Source organism: Cherax quadricarinatus, chromosome 21, assembly GCF_038502225.1.
Source record: "Cherax quadricarinatus isolate ZL_2023a chromosome 21, ASM3850222v1, whole genome shotgun sequence".
Classification (NCBI taxonomy): domain Eukaryota; kingdom Metazoa; phylum Arthropoda; class Malacostraca; order Decapoda; family Parastacidae; genus Cherax; species Cherax quadricarinatus.
The window spans coordinates 9,759,821-9,778,430 of record NC_091312.1 but is presented as its reverse complement, the minus strand read 5'-3'; the positions used below and the strand labels follow the sequence as shown (position 1 = coordinate 9,778,430).

The window sequence follows — 18,610 nt, the reverse complement described above, 5'->3', positions numbered from 1 at the left end:
GTCCAAAACAGCCGATCACCGAAACAACGGATGATCACCGGGAGCCGAAAAATCAGCCGATCACCAAGTTGGCTGATAACAGGAATGGCCAATAACCGAGGGTCCACTATACTACAGAAATAGTTATGATTTTGATTGGGTTCATGATGAAAAGTACCTTGAAATTGAGCTCAAAGTAGCAGAAATATTCGATTCTTTTGTGATGTTCATGAGTAAACAAATGATGTCACCATCCAATACCTGTCCGATTGGCACTGCCCCTCAACCTTCACATATTGGAAAGCTCTTCAACACGCTAACAGAAGTGGAAGCAACCATCATGAGGTAGCAGTGGCAGACAACATGAAGCAGAAGTGGCAGACATAAAGCAGCAATGGCAGTCAACATGAAGCAGCAGTGGAAGATATCGTGGGGTAGCAGTGGCAGACATCATGAAACAGCGGTGGCAGACCTTGTTGTACCCTATACTATAAGTGAGTTTCCGAATGCTGCCACGAGATGGCATTATGTATCAAAATAATGCTCAGTCCACTCCACTCACGGTGGAGGGAATTCTTGTGTTTTCCTTACGTTTTGTGCAATTATTTTGCAAAATTTCTTGTTTCTAACCATGGGTCCTAAGAAAGCAAGTACAAAGGACAGTGCTGAGAAGAAAAAGAGGATGATTTCCATGGAATTAAAGCAGAAAATCATTGATAAACAAACTAGGTGGAGGGTTAAGGACTTGGCCAGGCAGTACCAGTATACCACTTTTACAATACTTACAACACTAAAGTGGGAGTCGACAAAGTGTAGCATTAAGAGTGTAGCAATTAAGTGTAGCATTAAGAGTGTAGCAATTATAAGTCACTCTGTCGGATGTTTTTTGGGTTATCCTAGGTTCTCTAGACATGTAATCAGGAGTAGGAATGGCTGCTGTGGTGGCCCTATAAACCCCAACAACAGCAGTGGCCACTGTCACCACCACTAGTTACATATGTAATGACATGTATTTTATTCATTCTAGTGTATGTATCATGTTTCTATGTTATTAACATTGTTTATTATGTCATATTAGATGAATTTTGATAGATAAATAAGCTGTAGAGTTGATATTAGGGAAATAATTGAAGTATTTTGTTGTATCTGGAATTCCACTGGAATGAATTAATTCCATTCCAATTAATTTAAATGAGGAAAATTGACTCTGCAAACAAGCAAATCCAGATGCAAGCAAGGTCACAGAACAGATTAAACTCGTAAGTAGAGGTTCCACTGTACTACCTTTCTCCAACAGACATCAGATCCCCCTAATATCACCGGTTGATTATTTCCAAACTAACACACTCAGACTTGATTTATTGATGCTCAGGCTCACACTCTTTCTCCCTCCACCCTAGTCTTGCACATCCTCTTAGTCAACTTGCTCCAGATCTTTTAAATTGCCAAACCATATTTTGTTTTCTGAATTGTCTTGTTTATCACTGTCTTGTAAGTTCTGTAACCCTCATTCAAATGTTGTCACTTACTATGTGCATTGATAATTAACCCTTAAACGGTCCAAACGTATATATACGTTCACTCGTGCAGCTCCCCGAATATTTTGAACTTTTTTTTTTTTTTTTTTTTATAGAAAAAAAGAGCACATTTTTTTAAGTGTTTTAGAATAAAAAAAATTTTAGGGACAGTACTTACCGAGATATGAGGCCGCAAAGTAGGCACTTAGCGATCACCTGATGGCAGCATGGAGTGCTGCCGCTTGCAAAAATTCTACATATTTTCCGTTTTCTTCCATTTTTTTTTTTTCATTTTCTTGGTTTTCATGATATGATAATTATGTTTTATAGTAAATCTTTTGATTTCAATGCCAATTGTTGTTTATACACCAATATTATATACAAAATTATTATCATACTGTTATAAACACACATGTACACACTGACAGGTGATTTTGCACACCTGGCTGAATCACATTCTGTTATCTATAACTATATACAAGTAAGTATTTAATTGAAAAGTGTGTTGTGTGTGCTACCACCAAAAGACGACCCCAACAGCGGAAGGATACATGATTCATTTGTTACCAGTGTGGGGTGGCACTGTACAAATCTATGCTTCATGGAGTATCATACAATTGTGGAGTCATAGAAACATGAGTGGGATATAATTTTTTTTTTTTTTTTTTTTTTTTTTTTTTTTTTTTTTTTTTTTTTTTTTTTTTTTTTTTTTTTCAACAAGTCGGCCGTCTGTCACCCTGCCTCGGTGGGAGACGGCCGACTTGTTGAAAAAAAAAAAAAAAAAAAATTTATATGTCCCACTCATGTTTCTATGACTCCACAATTGTATGATACTCCATGAAGCATAGATTTGTACAGTGCCACCCCACACTGGTAACAAATGAATCATGTATCCTTCCGCTGTTGGGGTCGTCTTTTGGTGGTAGCACACACAACACACTTTTTCTGGACATTCTTCTTCTTTTGGGTAGGTGGTATTGGTACCAGATAGTGACAGTTAGGAGTGATTTGGTCTGGCACTTCCCCCACTGGCTGTGGTTGGGGGACAGGTTGTGGTGTGACAGGTCACCGTTGAAGGGCAGGTACAGGTGTGGTACCATACTTTCTTGCTATCTGTTTGACAACATTCAGAGAGAATTCTGCAAAACGTTGTCGTTTTGCAGTCTTTATTTCGTACATATTGAATGCATTGAGCACTGCAATGTCTACAAGGTGAAAACACAGTTTTGTATACCACTTGTGACTCCTATGCACACAGTCAACAAACTCTATCATCATGTCACACTTGTCAACTAGTCGCATATTGTTCGTATAGTCCACGACAGCAGCTGGCTTTACAATAGGTTCTTTGTTGAACTTGCTCAGTCTGTCTGTCTGTACCATCTCATTTCTGTGGATAATTGACAGCAATGTCATGTCCCGTTTGTCATGCCACGTCAGTGCCATGATGTCATTAGCATGAAACACTTGCACTGCACCTTCAACACTGCCTCCACTGAACTTTGGCATAAGTTTTCTATTCCTTCTCACTGTTCCACAAATATCAGTATTGTTCACACATAGGAAATCAGCGGGCATAGGGCTTGTATACCAGTTGTCTGTGTACAATGTATGGCCCTTGCCAAGGTATGGTTCCATCATCCTGCGAACAACATCACCGGAAATGCCCAACATCCATCTGTCATCATCAAGTGTATTTCTCCCGGCGTATAAAATAACATCCAGCACAAGACCACTCTCACAGTCACACATAAAAAGTTTTATACCATAGCGATTACGTTTGCTCGGTATATATTGCTTGAATGACAGGCGTCCCTTGAACAGAATCAAGGACTCATCAACAATAATGTTCTTGAAGGGATAAAAGTATGCACTGAATTCCTGCTTCAAATACATAAACACTTCCCGGATTTTGTATAGGTCATTTCTGTTTGGCGTATTTTTGTCTGAGAAGTGCAACATTCATAGCAACAGGGTGAATCTGTTGAAAGGAAGGAGGTCACGGAAAACTGGAGTACTGATGAAGTGGTCTGTGGACCTGTAATTATGTATATTGTTCTTATAGATATGTGGCACAAGCATGACAGTGGCAAAGAATAAATACATTTCAGCCACTGTTGTGTCCTTCCACCTGTGCAGCCGTGACGATTCTCCAACCTCTGTTATGTTGTCCATGACATATCGGTAAAAATCGTTTGTCTGGGTCACTATCAAGTTCATTATAGGCTCATCAGAGTACAACTGGAAATAGTTTAACTCTGTAGACTCATTCGTTATGGGACATAACGACACCACTTCCACTCGCATCAAAATCACAAGGCTGTGGCACGAATATATGTACTTTGTGTCCAGTTCCACTCATGATCACATGGTGCAGGGTGGACCTGTGGCATGTGGAAAGGGGGAGCAGGAGGGACAGGAGTGGAGGCAGCACGTGGTTGAGGGGATGCCGGGCGGTCCTTTGTCTGTCCACCCACTGTGCCATGTGGTCCAGGCACCGTGCCACCCACCACTACTTCCTCCATCCCCGCATACTCGCCTTCATGATCACCTTTCACTATCAGTGGCCAGGGTTTTGGATCGTGACCTGCCACGACCCTTGGGGATTGCACATGGCACACTGCCTGAACATAGATAATGACGCCCAAAAGTACACATCACTGGTGAATAATGAACTTCACTATCGCTAGACGAATCCTCAAATGGCATAAAATCAATCTCATCGTCACTTACATCACTTTCACTATCACTAAAATACCGGGAAAATGATAGTTTCCTCTTGCGAAGTTGCCTATGGGTAACACTCGCCACTCCAGAGGTGCTTGGCCCAGGGTCTTCTGTGGCCACACTGGCCACCCTAGAAGTGTTTGGCCTAGGGTCTGCTGTGGCCACACTGGCTACCCCAGAGGTGCTTAGCCCTAGAATAGGTGTCGCTACCACAGAGGTGGTGGGCTGAGGGTCATCTGGGTTATCGTCAACATTTTCACTAATTCCTTGAATATTACTGGCCCCATTGGTGTTAGATCCACTAAACTCATGATCTATATCACTTTCCTCGAATAGTAGAGTGTTAATACGACAAGGCGTGAGTGAATCACGAGGATGTGCCATGATGCTGACCCAAGATGGAGCTGAATGTAACTGGACCTACCATGTGGTACCCAGGCGTCCCCAATTTTTTTCATACCGTGCACACTGAGTGTGCACACCCATTCTCTCATGTCTAGGTGGTTCAGGCCTATCGTGCCAATTTTGAATGAATGGAAAATAAAATGTATACAGTGGACCCCCGCATACCGTTGGCATTACATAACGTTAAATCCGCATACCGATACATTTTATTGCTAAGATTTTGCCTCGCATACCGCTAAAAAACCCGCTCAACGCTGTTCGTCCGAGATGCATCTAATGTGCGGCCTGAGCCAGCCTCACATGTTCCGCCAGTGGCATTGTTTACCTGCCAGCCTCCACGGTAACATCCAAGCATACAATCGGAACATTTTGTATTATTACAGTGTTTTTGGTGATTTTATCTGCAAAATAAGTGACCATGGGCCCCAAGAAAGCTTCTAGTGCCAACCCTACAGCAATAAGGGTGAGAATTACTATAGAGATGAAGAAAGAGATCATTGCTAAGTATGAAAGTGGAGTGCGTGTCTCCGAGCTGGCCAGGTTGTATAATAAACCCCAATCAACCATCGCTACTATTGTGGGCAACAAAACGGCAATCAAGGAAGCTGTTCTTGCCAAAGGTTCAACTGTGTTTTCGAAACAGAGATCGCAAGTGATGGAAGATGTTGAGAGACTCTTATTGGTACGGATAAATGAAAAACAGATAGCAGGAGATAGCATCTCTCAAGTGATCATAAGTAAAAAGGCTAGGAAGTTGCATGAGGATTTAATTAAAAATATGCCTGCAACTAGTGATGATGTGAGTGAATTTAAGGCCAGCAAAGGTTGGTTTGAGAGATTTAAGAAGCGTAGTGGCATACATAGTGTGATGAGGCATGGTGAGGCTGCCAGTTCGGACCACAAAGCAGCTGAAAAATATGTGCAGGAATTCAAGGAGTACATAGACAGTGAAGGACTGAAACCTGAACAAGTGTTTAATTGTGATGAAACAGGCCTGTTTTGGAAGAAAATGCCAAGCAGGACCTACATTACTCAGGAGAAAAAGGCACTCCCAGGACATAAGCCTATGAAAGACAGGCTTACTCTGTTGATGTGTTCCAATGCTAGTGGTGATTGCAAAGTGAAGCCTTTATTAGTGTATCACTCAGAAACTCCCAGAGAGTTCAGGCAAAAGAATATCCTCAAGGCTAATTTGTGTGTGCTGTGGAGGGCAAACAGTAAGGCATGGGTCACTAGGGACATTTTGTATGACTGGTTACACCATGCATTTGCCCCCAATGTGAAAGATTACCTAACTGAAAAGAAATTAGACCTTAAGTGCCTCCTGGTGTTAGACAATGCCCCTGGTCATCCTACAGACGTGGCAGAGCGACTTTATGGGGACATGAAGTTTTTACCTCCTAATACCACTCCTCTCCTGCAGCCCATGGACCAGCAGGTTATTGCAAACTTCAAAAAACTGTACACAAAAGCTCTGTTTGAAAGGTGCTTTGTAGTGACCTCAGAAACTCAATTGACTCTAAGAGAGTTTTGGAGAGAGCACTTTAATATCCTCAATTGTGTAAACCTTATAGGTAAGGCTTGGGAGGGAGTGACTAAGAGGACCTTCAACTCTGCTTGGAAGAAACTGTGGCCAGAATGTGTAGACCAAAGGGATTTTGAAGGGTTTCAGGCTAACCCTGAGAGGAGTATGCCAGTTGAGGAATCCATTGTGGCATTGGGAAAGTCCTTGGGGTTGGAGGTTAGTGGGGATGATGTGGAAGAGTTGGTGGAGGAGGACAATGAAGAACTAACCACTGATGAGCTGCTAGATCAACTTCAACAGCAAGAGGCCAGACCTGAGGAAACTGGTTCGGAGGAGGGGAGAGAGAAATTGAAGAAGTTGCCTACTTCAAAGATTAAGGAAATGTGTGGAATGTGGCTTAAAGTGCAAACCTTTTTTGATGACAATCACCCTAACACAGCTATTGCAAGCCGTGCTGGTGACTATTACACTGATACTGTTGTGAAACACTTTAGGGAAGTCATAAAGGAACAAGAGGTACAGGCCACTATGGACAGATATGTTGTGTGACAGAAGTCCAGTGACTCTGAAGCTGGTCCTAGTGGCATTAAAAGAAGAAGGGAAGTAACCCCAGAAAAGGACTTGACACCTCAAGTCTTAATGGAAGGGGATTCCCCTTCTAAACACTAAGACTCTCTCCTCCTCCCATCCCATCAATCATCACCAGATCTTCAATAAAGGTAAGTGTCATGTAACTGTGCATGTCTTTTTCAGTTTGTGTGTATTAAAATTAATATTTCATGTGGTAAAAATTTTTTTTTCATACTTTGGGGTGTCTTGCACGGATTAATTTGATTTCCATTATTTCTTATGGGGAAAATTCATTCGCATAACAATGAGCTCTCAGGAATGGATTAATATCATTATGCAGGGGTCCACTGTATATACGTTTGGGGTGCTACGCGAGAGAACGTATATATATGTTTGGACCATTTAAGGGTTAACACCTCCTTACTTATTGGGCTGGAACAAGCCTTACTTCAGTGGTTACTGAATTAGATATTCATAGAATTTTTTTAAATGTCTTGTATAAATCATCAATGCAGTCAAGTTACATTTTTGTGCTGTCATAGTGCAAATAAAAAATACTGTACTGTATATTGCCTTGTATTTATAATATAGAAATTCTATATATACATATATATATTTTTTTATTTTTACAGGTTCCAGAATTATTTGAATTTTTTTCTTCTGCTCATGTTCAGCACAATAGGGAGCATAGATCATTCCTCTTGACAACACTTGCGACTGGTATTCGACAGATTCTTGATTATAGCATTTGTCAACGAACATTCACTAGTACCTTGGTAATATCCATGCTGCAAGCCCCTTCAGTTGACACTAAACTCAGGGTAAGTAATTAATCGGTGTTTTTTAAACACACCAGCTGTCTCCCACCAAGGTAAGGGTGACCCAAAAAAAGAAGGAACAAAAGTGTTTCTTTTTACATTTAGTAATTTATACAAGAGAAGGCGTTGCTACCCAGTTGCTCCTGGTATTTTAGTCGCCTCTTACAACACACATGGGTTACAGAAGAAGGATTCTTCTCCACTTTCCCATGAAGCTCATTATTTTATAATTTGCAAAAAAAAAAAAAATGTAATTGGAGCATTCACAAAAATCTGAACATTTTTTTTTTAACACATTGGCCGCTTCTCACTGAGACAGGATGACCCAAAAAAAAGAAAGAAAACCCAAAACCAAAGAAAAAACTTTCATCATCATTCAACACTTTCACATCATTCATACATAATCACTGTCTTTGCAGAGGCACTCAGATACAACAGTTTAAATGTCCCTCCAAACAGCCAATATCTCAAACCCCTCCTTTAAAGTGCAGGCATTGTGCTTCCCACTTCCAGGACTTTTAAGTCCGGTTAACTGGTTTCCCTGAATCCCTTCACAAAATATTACCCTGCTCACACAGTAACAGCTCATCAGGTCCCAAAAACCATTCGTCTCCATTCACTCTTATCTAATACGCTCACGCACACTTGCTGGAAGTCCAAGCCCCTCGCCCACAAAACCTTCTTTACACCCTCCCTCCAACCTTTTCAAGGACGACCCCTACCCCACCTCCCTTCCCCTACAGATTTATACGCTCTCCAAGTCATTCTACTTTGTTCCATTCTCTCTGAATGATCAAACCACCTCAACAACTCCTCTGCAGCCCTCTGATTAATATTTTTAGTAACTCCACATCTCCTAATTTCCGCACTACGAATTCTCTACATAATATTTACACCACACATTGCCCTTAGACACGACATCTCCACTGCCTCTAGCCTCTTTGCTGCAGTATTTACAACCTATGCTTCACACCCATATAAAAGTGCTGCTACTGCTGTACTCTTGTACATTCTCTTCTTTGCCTCCATAGATAGCATTTTTAGTCTCCATAGATACCTCAAAGCACCATTCACCTTTTTTTCTTCATCTGTTCTGTGGTTACCCTCTTCCTTCATAAACCCATCTGCTGGCAAGTCAACTCCCAAATATCTGAAAACATTCACCTCTTCCATACTCCCTCTCTCAAATGTGATAGCTAAATTGCTTGATACCCTATCACCTTACTCTTATCTATGTTCACTTTCAACTTTCTACCTTTACACACCCTCCCAAACTTGTCCACCAACCTTTGCAACTTTTCTTTAGTATCTCCCAAAAGCACAGTATCATCAGAAAAAAGTAACTGTGTCAACTCCCATTTTGTATTTGATTCCCCATAATTTAATCCCACCCCTCTCCCAACACCCTAGCATTGCTTCCTTTACAACCCCATCTGTAAATATGTTAAACAACCATGGTGACATTACACATCCCTGTCTAAGACCTACTTTTACTGGGAAGTAATCACCCTCTCTCCTACACACCGTAACTTGAGCCACACTAGTAACTTAATACCTATTCCATACACTTGTAACATCTGCCACATTGCTCCCCCTATAGGGGGCTCTGGTGGCCTGGTGGTTAACGCTCTCGCTTCACACGGTGAGGGCCTGGGTTCAATTCCCAGCCAGAGTAGAAACATTGGACGTGTTTCTTTCCACCTGTTGTCTATGTTCCCCATCAGTAAAATGGGTACCTGGGTGTTAGTCGACTGGTGTGGGTCGCATCCTGGGACACTGACCTAAGGAGGCCTAGTCACAGACCGGGCCGCGGGGGCGTTGACCCCCGGAACTCTCTCCAGATAAACTCTCTCCAGATAAATATCCACCCTATCATATGCCTTTTCTAAATCCATAAATGCAATGAAAATTTCCCTACCTTTATCTAAATACTGTTCACATATATGCTTCGATCTATACACTTGATCTACACATCCCCTCCCCATTCTAAAGCCTCCTTGTTCATCTGCAGTCCTGCTCTTTGCCTTACTTCTAATTGTTTCAATAATAATCCTACCATACACTCTACCAGGTATGCTCAGTAAACTTTTTTTTCTTTTTAACGTGAAAGGCATTTCCTACCAAGGCAGGTGACCCAAAAAGAAAGAAAAACCCAAAGAGAGAGAAAAACTTTCATCATTCATTACTTTCACCATCACTCATACAGAGGCGCTCAGATACGACAGTTTAGATGTCCCTCCAAACTGCCAATATGCCAAACCCCTCCTTTAAAATGCAGGCATTGTACTTCCCATTTCCAGGACTCAAGTCCAGTTAACTGGTTTCCCTGAATCCCTTCAAAAAATATTACCCTGCTTACACTCCAACAGCTCATCAGGTCCCATAAACCATTCGTTTACATTCACTCCTATCTATCACGCTCACACACCTTTGTGAGAAGTCCAAGCCCCTTGCCCACAAACCCTCCTTTACCCTCTCCCTCCAACCTTTTCGAGGACAACCCCTACCCCTCCTTCCTTCCTCTACAGATGTATACTCTCTCCAAATCATTCCACTTTGCTCCGTTCTCTCTGAGTAACCAAACCACGTCAACAACCCCTCTTCAGCCTTCTGACTAATACCTACTTTTAGTAACTCCACACCTCCTAATTTCCACACTACGAATTCTCTGCATAATATTTACACCACACATTGCCCTTAGACACGACATCTCCACTGCCTCCAGCCTCCTCCTTGCTGCAGCATTTACAACTCATGCTTCACACCCATATAAGAGTGTTGGTACCACTATACTCTCGTATATTCCCTTCTTTGCCTCCATAGATAATGTTTTTTGTCTCCACAGATACCTAAATGCACCACTCACCCTTTTTCCTTCATCAATTCTATGGTTAAACTCATCCTTCATAAACTCATCTGCTGACAAGTCAACTCCCAAATACAGCCTCTCCTCACTTAACGACAGAGTTCTGTTCCTAAGACCACATCTTTAAGCAAATTCATCACTAAGTGAGGAGCATACTATAATGGTAGTGAGTTTGTGTTAACCATCTTTGATGTTGTTTTCATATCACCTTTGCACCATTTATAACATTTCTGGTATATTTTTAAATGTTTATACAGTAGTGTACCGTGTATTGAAATCAACAGAATAGAGGAAATCAGCTATAATATACATTATTGAGGTAGAAATACTGGTCAGAGAGCCTGTCGTAAGTCCGAGGCATCGGTAAACGAGTATGTCGCTAAGTGAGTAGAGGCTGTATCTGAACACATTCACTTCTTCCATACTCGCTCCCTCCAGTGTGATATCCAATTTTTCTTTATCTAAATTGCTTGATACCCTCATCACCTTACTCTCATCTATGTTCACTTTCAACTTTCTACCTTGGCACACACATGCCCCTGTAATTTTTACAATCTCTCTTGTTCCCCATTCCTTTATGTAGAGGAACTATACACGCTCTTCCAATCCCTAGGTTCCTTCCCCTCTTTCATACATTGAACAAAAATACCAACCACTCCTATACTATATCCCCCCCAGCTTTAAACATTTCTTTCATGATCCCATTAGTTCCAGCTGCTTTACCCCCTTTCATTCTACATAATGCCTCATGCACCTCCTCCACACTCACATCCTGCTCTTCTTCACTCCTAAAAGATGTTATACCTCTCTGGCCATTGCATGAAATTACTACCTCCCTGTCTTCATCAACATTTAAATAACAAAAAAGGCACAATACCGTGACTGGAACGATACACAAATAACCCGCACATAAAAGAGAGAAGCTTACGACGACGTTTCGGTCCGACTTGGACCATTGACAAAGTCACTTTGTCATTGGTCCAAGTCGGACCAAAACGTCGCCGTAAGCTTCTCTCTTTTATGTGCGGGTTATTTGTGTATCAACATTTAAAATTTCCTCAAAATATTCCTGCCATCTTCCCAATATCTCCAACTCTATATCTTCTAGCTCCCCTACTCTGTTTTTTACTGACAAATCCATTCATTCCCTAAGCTTTCCACAATTTTTTCTTCTCGGCAAAATTTGTTGACAGTGCCTCACCAACTCTATCATTTGCTCTCCTCCTGCACTCTCTCACCATTCTCTTCACCTTTCTTTTACTCTTCAAATACTCTGCCCTTCTTACATCACTTATGCTCTGTAAAAACCTCTCATAAGCGACATTTTTCTCTTTTATCGCACCCTTTACCTCATCATTTCACCAATCACTCCTCTTTCCTCCTGCACCCACCCTGCTATAGCCACAAACTTCTGCCCTGCATTCTAACACTGCAATTTTAAAACTATCCCACCCCTCTTCAACCCCCCCATCCTCCCCATACTTGCACTAGCCCACTTTTCTCCCAATATTTGCTTATGTCTCACCCTATCTTCCTTCTCCTTTAGTTTATAAACTTTCACCTCTCTCTCTCACTTGCTGTTCCCATTTTCCTTTTGCCCCTTCTACCTCTTACTCTAACTGTAGCTACAACTAAATAATGATCCGATATATCTGTTGCCCCTCTATGAACATGAACATCCTGAAGCCTACCGATCAACCTTTTATCCACCAATACATAATCTAACACATTACTTTCATTATGTGCTATACCATATCTTGTATACTTATTTATTCTCTTTTTCATAAAATATGTATTACTTATTGCCAAACCTCTTTCTGCACATAGTTCAATTAAAAGCTCTCCATTTTCATTTACCCCTCTCACCCTAAATTTACGTTCTACTCTCTCCACAACATTTTTACCCACTTTAGCATTTAGGTCCCCAACCACAAGTATTCTCTCACTTGGTTCAAAACTCCCCATGCACTCACTCAACATTTCCCAAAATCTCTCTCTCTCCTCTACACTTCTTTCTTCCCCAGGTACATAAACGCTTACTGTAACCTACTTTTCACATCCAACCCTTATTTTATTCCCCATAATCCTTGAATTTATACATTTATATTCCCTCTTTTCCCTGCCATGACTTATCCCTCATCATTATTGCTACTCCTTCCTTAGCTCTAACTCTATTAGAAAACCCTGACCTAATCCCATTTATTTCTCCCCACTGAAACTCTCATACCCCCTTAAGCTTTGTTTCACTTAGAGCCAGGATATCCAGCATCTTTTCATTCATCCATAATCACCTCTTTCTTATCATTCACACTATGTTCACACACATTCAAGCATCCCACTTTGGCATTTTTTCTTCTTATTTTTAGTAAGCTGTACAGGAAAAGGGGTTATTAGCCCATTGTTCCCAGCATTTTAGTTGACTTTCACAACACACATGGCAAACCTATCATTCCCACCCACCTAATTGTCTAACCTTTAACCTTATCCTAAAGCCACTCAAGAATTTGCTTCAATACTTCAGGTACTAATCAAACCTAGCCAGGACCAGGGAAGACATACACAAAATACTCAGAGGAAATTGATATGGCAGACAGAGACAGACTATTTTAGTGGGAAACTGGTATTTCCAGGCACAGCTGGAAACTAATAACACAGCTGAGTCACGGGGAAGTTGGAAAGTATTTCTTCAGTCTTAGAATGGTAGGGAAGGCAGACTCCTCATCACCTCCAGAATCTCTGATTATAACTTGGGTGTCTATGGGAAAAATAGGTTTAAAGATCAAAACAGTCAACTTTAAATTTTCATTAATAAATTAATATCATGAGTTGGGAACCCTTGTATACACAGTATCAGAATTACTTGATGAGGAAAAGCTAATTCTATAAGACTTGCATAAAAGAGGCATTTTAGTTTTTATCTACTATAATCTAATTTACTTTTTTCATATTTGCAGGTGCAAGCCCTTGAAGTAATAGAAGCAATGGTTTGCATTCCTCTTGGGGCAGTAGAGCTAACAGCAAACCAGAATTTACTAACTGTGCTGCCATTAGTTGTCTTACCTGGCCATACTGTTATACATAAACTTGATGCATTAAGAGAAACTGCATCTAGTATTCCCATACTTGCAGCAGCAGTTGTGAAAGTTCTATCAGCTTTATGGTCTACATTAATGCACAGTATCACAAGAGAAGATTACAGTGACAAAAATCACATTGATAAACCAGAAGATACAGTACTAGAATCAGAAGATAAAGTTGATAAGAAGAGAAAATTTAATGAAACTTTTCCTGATTACAGGAAGAAATCAAAGAAAGAAAGTATTTATTTTGATTCTGATACTCTCAAATCGAGTTCAGAAGTTTTGTATACAGAGTTAAACAGTGAGACCATATCAAGTAAAACTTTAGAACCAAGAAAGAAAAGGCTTCCTTCACTGTTTGTTCATGAATTTATAAATTGTTTGACCCTCCTTGTACCCACCATTTTGGAGTATGCTTCTCCAGCTGTTACAGGAAAACATCTTTGGCTCATTGCACAATCTGTGCAATATGTTGATACGGTCATAGAATATTCAAGCAAGACACGTAAACTGTGTGCAGTTGCCATGGCCCCTGAAGTAATTAAACAACAGGTAAGCTCAAGAAAAAAATATTAAATGTGATTTATTTTAGCTTTTAACCCTTTCAGGGTCAGTGTCGTACTAGTACGGCTTGCACGGCAGGGTTGGTGCCGTACTAGTACGAGTAAATTCTAGCACCTTCAAATCTAGTGAGAGAAAGCTGGTAGGCCTACATATGAAAGAATGGGTCTATGTGGTCAGTGTGCACAGCATAAAAAAATCCTGTAGCACACAGAGCATAATGAGAAAGAAAAGCTCTGACCGTGTTTTTGGTTTAAAACAGCGACTTTGCAGTGTATTTTCGTATGGTATTTATGGTTGTATTCTTGTTTTCTTGGTCTCATGTTATAAAATGAAAGACATATTACAGAAATTGAATGATTTTAATTGGTTTTGCAATGAAAAGTACCTTGAAATTGAGCTCAAAGTAGCAGAAATGTTCAATTTTTGCCAATGTTTTAAAGTAAACAAATCATGCCATGCATTCAGTACACATCAACTGGTGAGTCTGATATTCTTTCACAAGTGCGCTGATATTATTTATACCATTTTTACACTAATTCAGTAGTCTGCATAACTAAATCTTCTATTTTTTGTGAGAAAAAAATTCAAAGTGGAAAGCAAAAGAAATGTAAGAGGGACGTGACTAATGAACAGAGAAAATGTTATTTTAGTGCCAGGAATGTCTGTCTTGTTTATTCTGAACCCTATTTTGAAACTGGCATCTTTTGAAATTTGTGTGAAATTGGCAAAATTGCCAATTTCTGACCACTTTACAGGATAGCTGAAATTGGTAAAGGGGTGGTTTCTTGTACTCATTTGATAGAAAAAATGGAGTTCTAGCGAAATAGTTATGATTTTTGTCGATTGGTATATTGGAATTGGCCGAAAATAGGACTCAAAGTAGGCAAAATCACTGATGTGTAAACATTGTCAAGACCGCTAACTTCGCAAGAGCCTAATTCCATAAGTTTTCCATCAATTTCATACTTTTGTTGTCATTATGATCAGGAAAAGGTTCTCTATCATTTCATAAGAAAAAATAATTTTTATTTTTTTCGAAAAATTTTCGACCCTTAGAACAAGTTTAGGTGAGGGCCTCTCGACCCTGAAAGGGTTAAGCATGGGTTGTTTCCCATTAGAGCAGGATCCTTTCAAGGGATGTTGGTGAAGGGTTCCTGATCCTAAGGAAAGGAACTACTCTCTTCCTCAGGTTACACCATATTGCTTCCCATTTCCCAGGTGCTGTATGACACTTGTTAGTTTAGATCTTCCCAGTAAAAATAATTGGAGCAGGATGAACGAAATGCAAAAATCTTTATCACCTGCTCTAAGTGACTTTCTACAAAGAAATCATACATGACATGCTGATTTCCAAAATACTTTATTTAACCTTTTGACTGTTTTGGTCATATATATACGTCTTAAGAGCCACTGTGTTTGACGTATATACGTATACTCAAAAATTCTAGTGGCTTCAAATCAAGCAGGAGAAAGCTGGTAGGACCACATGTGAGAGAATGGATCTGTGTGGTCACTGTGCACCATATAAAAAAAATCCTGCAGCACACAGTGTATAATGAGAAAAATCCGAATGTTTTTTTGGATTAAAATGCCGAATTTGTGGTGTATTTTTGTATAGTATTTATGGTTGTATTCTTATTTTCTTGGTCTCATTTGATAGAATGGAAAACATTATAGAAGTAGAGGTGATTTTGATTGGTTTTACTATGAAAAAAATCTTGAAATGGAGCTCAAAGTAGGGGGAATGTTTGATTTTTGTCGATGTTCAAAAGTAAACAAATGATGTCATTGTCCAATAAATGTCCAACTAGCCATTCTAATATGCAGTCATGAATGGGTTGGCTTTATTTATACAATTATTACAATATTGCAGTAGTCTGCATAACAGTAAATCTTCTATTTTTTGTTTGAATAAAAATTCAAAATAGAAAGCAAGAGTAATATCAGAGGGGCCTGGAAATATGACTGATGAACAAAGAAAATGTTATTTTGGAGCCAGGAATGTCTGCATTGTTCATTCTGGACCCTGTTTTCAAATTGGCATATTTTTTAATTGGCATGAAATTGGCCAAATTGCAAATTTTTGACCATCTTATTGGGTAGTTGAAATTGGTAAATGGGCAATTTCTTGTACTCAATCGATAGAACAAATGGAGTTCTAAAGAAATAGCTATGAGTTTGGTCAACTGGAACAATGGAATTTGCTGAAAATAGGGCTCAAATTGGGCAAAATCACCTATTTGTAAATATGGCTGAGGTCGCTAACTTTGCGAGAGCATAATTCCATAAGTTTTCCATCAAGTTTCGTTCTTTTGGTGTCATCACCATCTGGAAAAGATTCTCTACCATTTCATAAGAAATTTTCTTTAGTTTTCCAAAAATTTTTCAACACCAGAAGACACCTCAGGATTTGGGGTTTCGACAGTCAAGGGGTTAACACTTTCACTTATTAGCCAGAAATGAAATTATGAATTTGATCTTGTATATTATTTTTCTGTATCCAAAGAATGTGTTAATTCTGTAGCATAAATTTCCTTTGAAAATCATATTGGATAATGATTTTTTTATTTATATTTTACCACATTGGCAGTCTTCCACCAAGGTAGGATGACCCAGAAAAGGGAAATAATTGTCATCATTAATTCAGTAGCTATCTTGCTAGAAGTTCACAGATGTCGCAGATAAAATGATCCTCCAAACTGTAACATTCCATCCTTCACAGTGCAGGCACTGTAGTTCCCACCTCCAGAACTCAAGCCTGACTAATTGCTCCAGCAATCTTTTCATAAATGTTACCTTGCAAACACTCTAATAGCACATCAAATCTCTAAAACCATGTGTCTCTGCTCACCTTGATCTAACACACTAGCATGCCTGTTAAATACTTGAGTCTATACCACTTAAAATCTTCACACCCTCCAACACTTCATGGGATGACCCCCTACTCTTTCCACCCTCTTAGTCATTCTATTCTGGCCTGTCTTCTCTAAATGTCCAGATCACCTCAACAATTCCTCCACTCATGTTTATTAGTTTTTTCTTGCATGTAAAATTAAATTATGGATATGCTTTCAGGTAAAGATATGGTGGAAAGACAGATGAGTTACAATTAAACTAGTTTCACAGAACACATCAGCAGAATTTTTTTTTAATCCTATATTATTCCCCTAACACTGCTCTGAAGAGGAAAATGACGTAATGTACCAGTAGAGACAAATACTGGAAAATTATATAGCATTTAGCAGTAATAAAATATTTAATAAAATAATGATGGTACTGTAATTATGTATAAACAACTTATGCCTATATAACTTCAGGTAATTCACAGTTGAATAAATGATGGTGAATGTGTTTACTTTTTGGGTCACTTTTGGTGGGAGATGCCCAGTGTAAAAAATATATATATACAGTGGACCCCCGCATAACGATTACCTCCGAATGCGACCAATTATGTAAGTGTATTTATGTAAGTGCGTTTGTACATGTATGTTTGGGGGTCTGAAATGGACTAATCTACTTCACAATATTTCTTATGGGAACAAATTCGGTCAGTACTGGCACCTGAACATACTTCTGGAGTGAAAAAATATCGTTAACTGGGGGTCCACTGTATATCAGGCGTGCGTGAGCGTGTTTGATAGGAGTGAATGGAGACGAATGGTTTTTAATACTTGATGTGCTGTTGGAGTGTGAGCAAAGTAACATTTACGAAGGGGTTCAGGGAAACCGGCAGGCCGGACTTGAGTCCTGGAGATGGGAAGTACAGTGCCTGCACTCTGAAGGAGGGGTGTTAATGTTGCAGTTTAAAAACTGTAGTGTAAAGCACCCTTCTGGCAAGACAGTGACGGAGTGAATGATGATGAAAGTTTTTCTTTTTCGGGCCACCCTGCCTTGGTGGGAATCGGCCAGTGTGATAATAAAAAATAATATTAAAATTATATATTGTATGCCTCTATCTTTCTGCAGATTTATGACCAAATAAACTGGGACCTGTTATATAATCGTCTTCAGGAACATTTAAGTAGTGAAGATGAGGTGAGATTGCTTGGCAGTAAAGTGAAAGATATGTGGAATAAATGGCAAAGTGAACCTCTGAATCAGCACCTGCAGAAGGAAGAAAGGACAGCAGCAGCTGAGGAAAACAGAGAAGAGGAACATCAGTACTTAAAGCAATCAGTATTAACACTTTTGAGTACATTGGGTAAATGATGTGCAATATTTCTTTTATGGATAATAGTGCATATGCAGGAATACCCAACTAAGAAATTTGAAAAGTCAGATTTGTTCCCCAGTAAGACCCAAAATTTCAATCTTATGAAATTTTTCCAAAATTTAAATTCAAAAATTGTCCTCTTCAGAAAATTTAGAATTTCAGATATTCCATATTTTGTAGATTGTTCAGAATTTAAATTTTTCAGAATTTGTAATTTTCAGAATTTTGGAGATCATTCCAAACTTCACATTTATTTTCTGTAAGCTTAAATACAATAGATGTTACAATAATTATGCACATATACACCTGTACACTACTGTATACAAAATAAAATATTTTCTACAGA

The 18,610-nt window shown here is 39.5% G+C and overlaps 1 protein-coding gene and 1 long non-coding RNA gene across 3 annotated transcripts in view; one reads left to right on the top strand and one right to left on the bottom strand.

Moving 5' to 3' along the window:
* LOC128689078 (uncharacterized) overlaps window positions 1-13,601 on the bottom strand; it is a 100,099-nt gene extending 86,498 nt beyond the window's left edge. The window contains exon 1 of the long non-coding RNA XR_008407109.2: window positions 13,468-13,601. This is a non-coding gene — a long non-coding RNA (uncharacterized lncRNA). The remainder of the gene's footprint in view (window positions 1-13,467) is intronic.
* Window positions 1-18,610, top strand: part of LOC128689077 (nucleolar pre-ribosomal-associated protein 1) — a 144,739-nt gene extending 126,129 nt beyond the window's left edge. For both annotated transcript variants that reach the window (XM_070087207.1, XM_070087208.1), the window contains 3 exons: window positions 7,356-7,544; window positions 13,362-14,039; window positions 18,018-18,610. In XM_070087207.1, coding sequence (XP_069943308.1) covers window positions 7,356-7,544; window positions 13,362-14,039; window positions 18,018-18,260 — 1,110 coding nt within the window. In that variant the 3' untranslated portion in view covers window positions 18,261-18,610. The remainder of the gene's footprint in view (window positions 1-7,355; window positions 7,545-13,361; window positions 14,040-18,017) is intronic.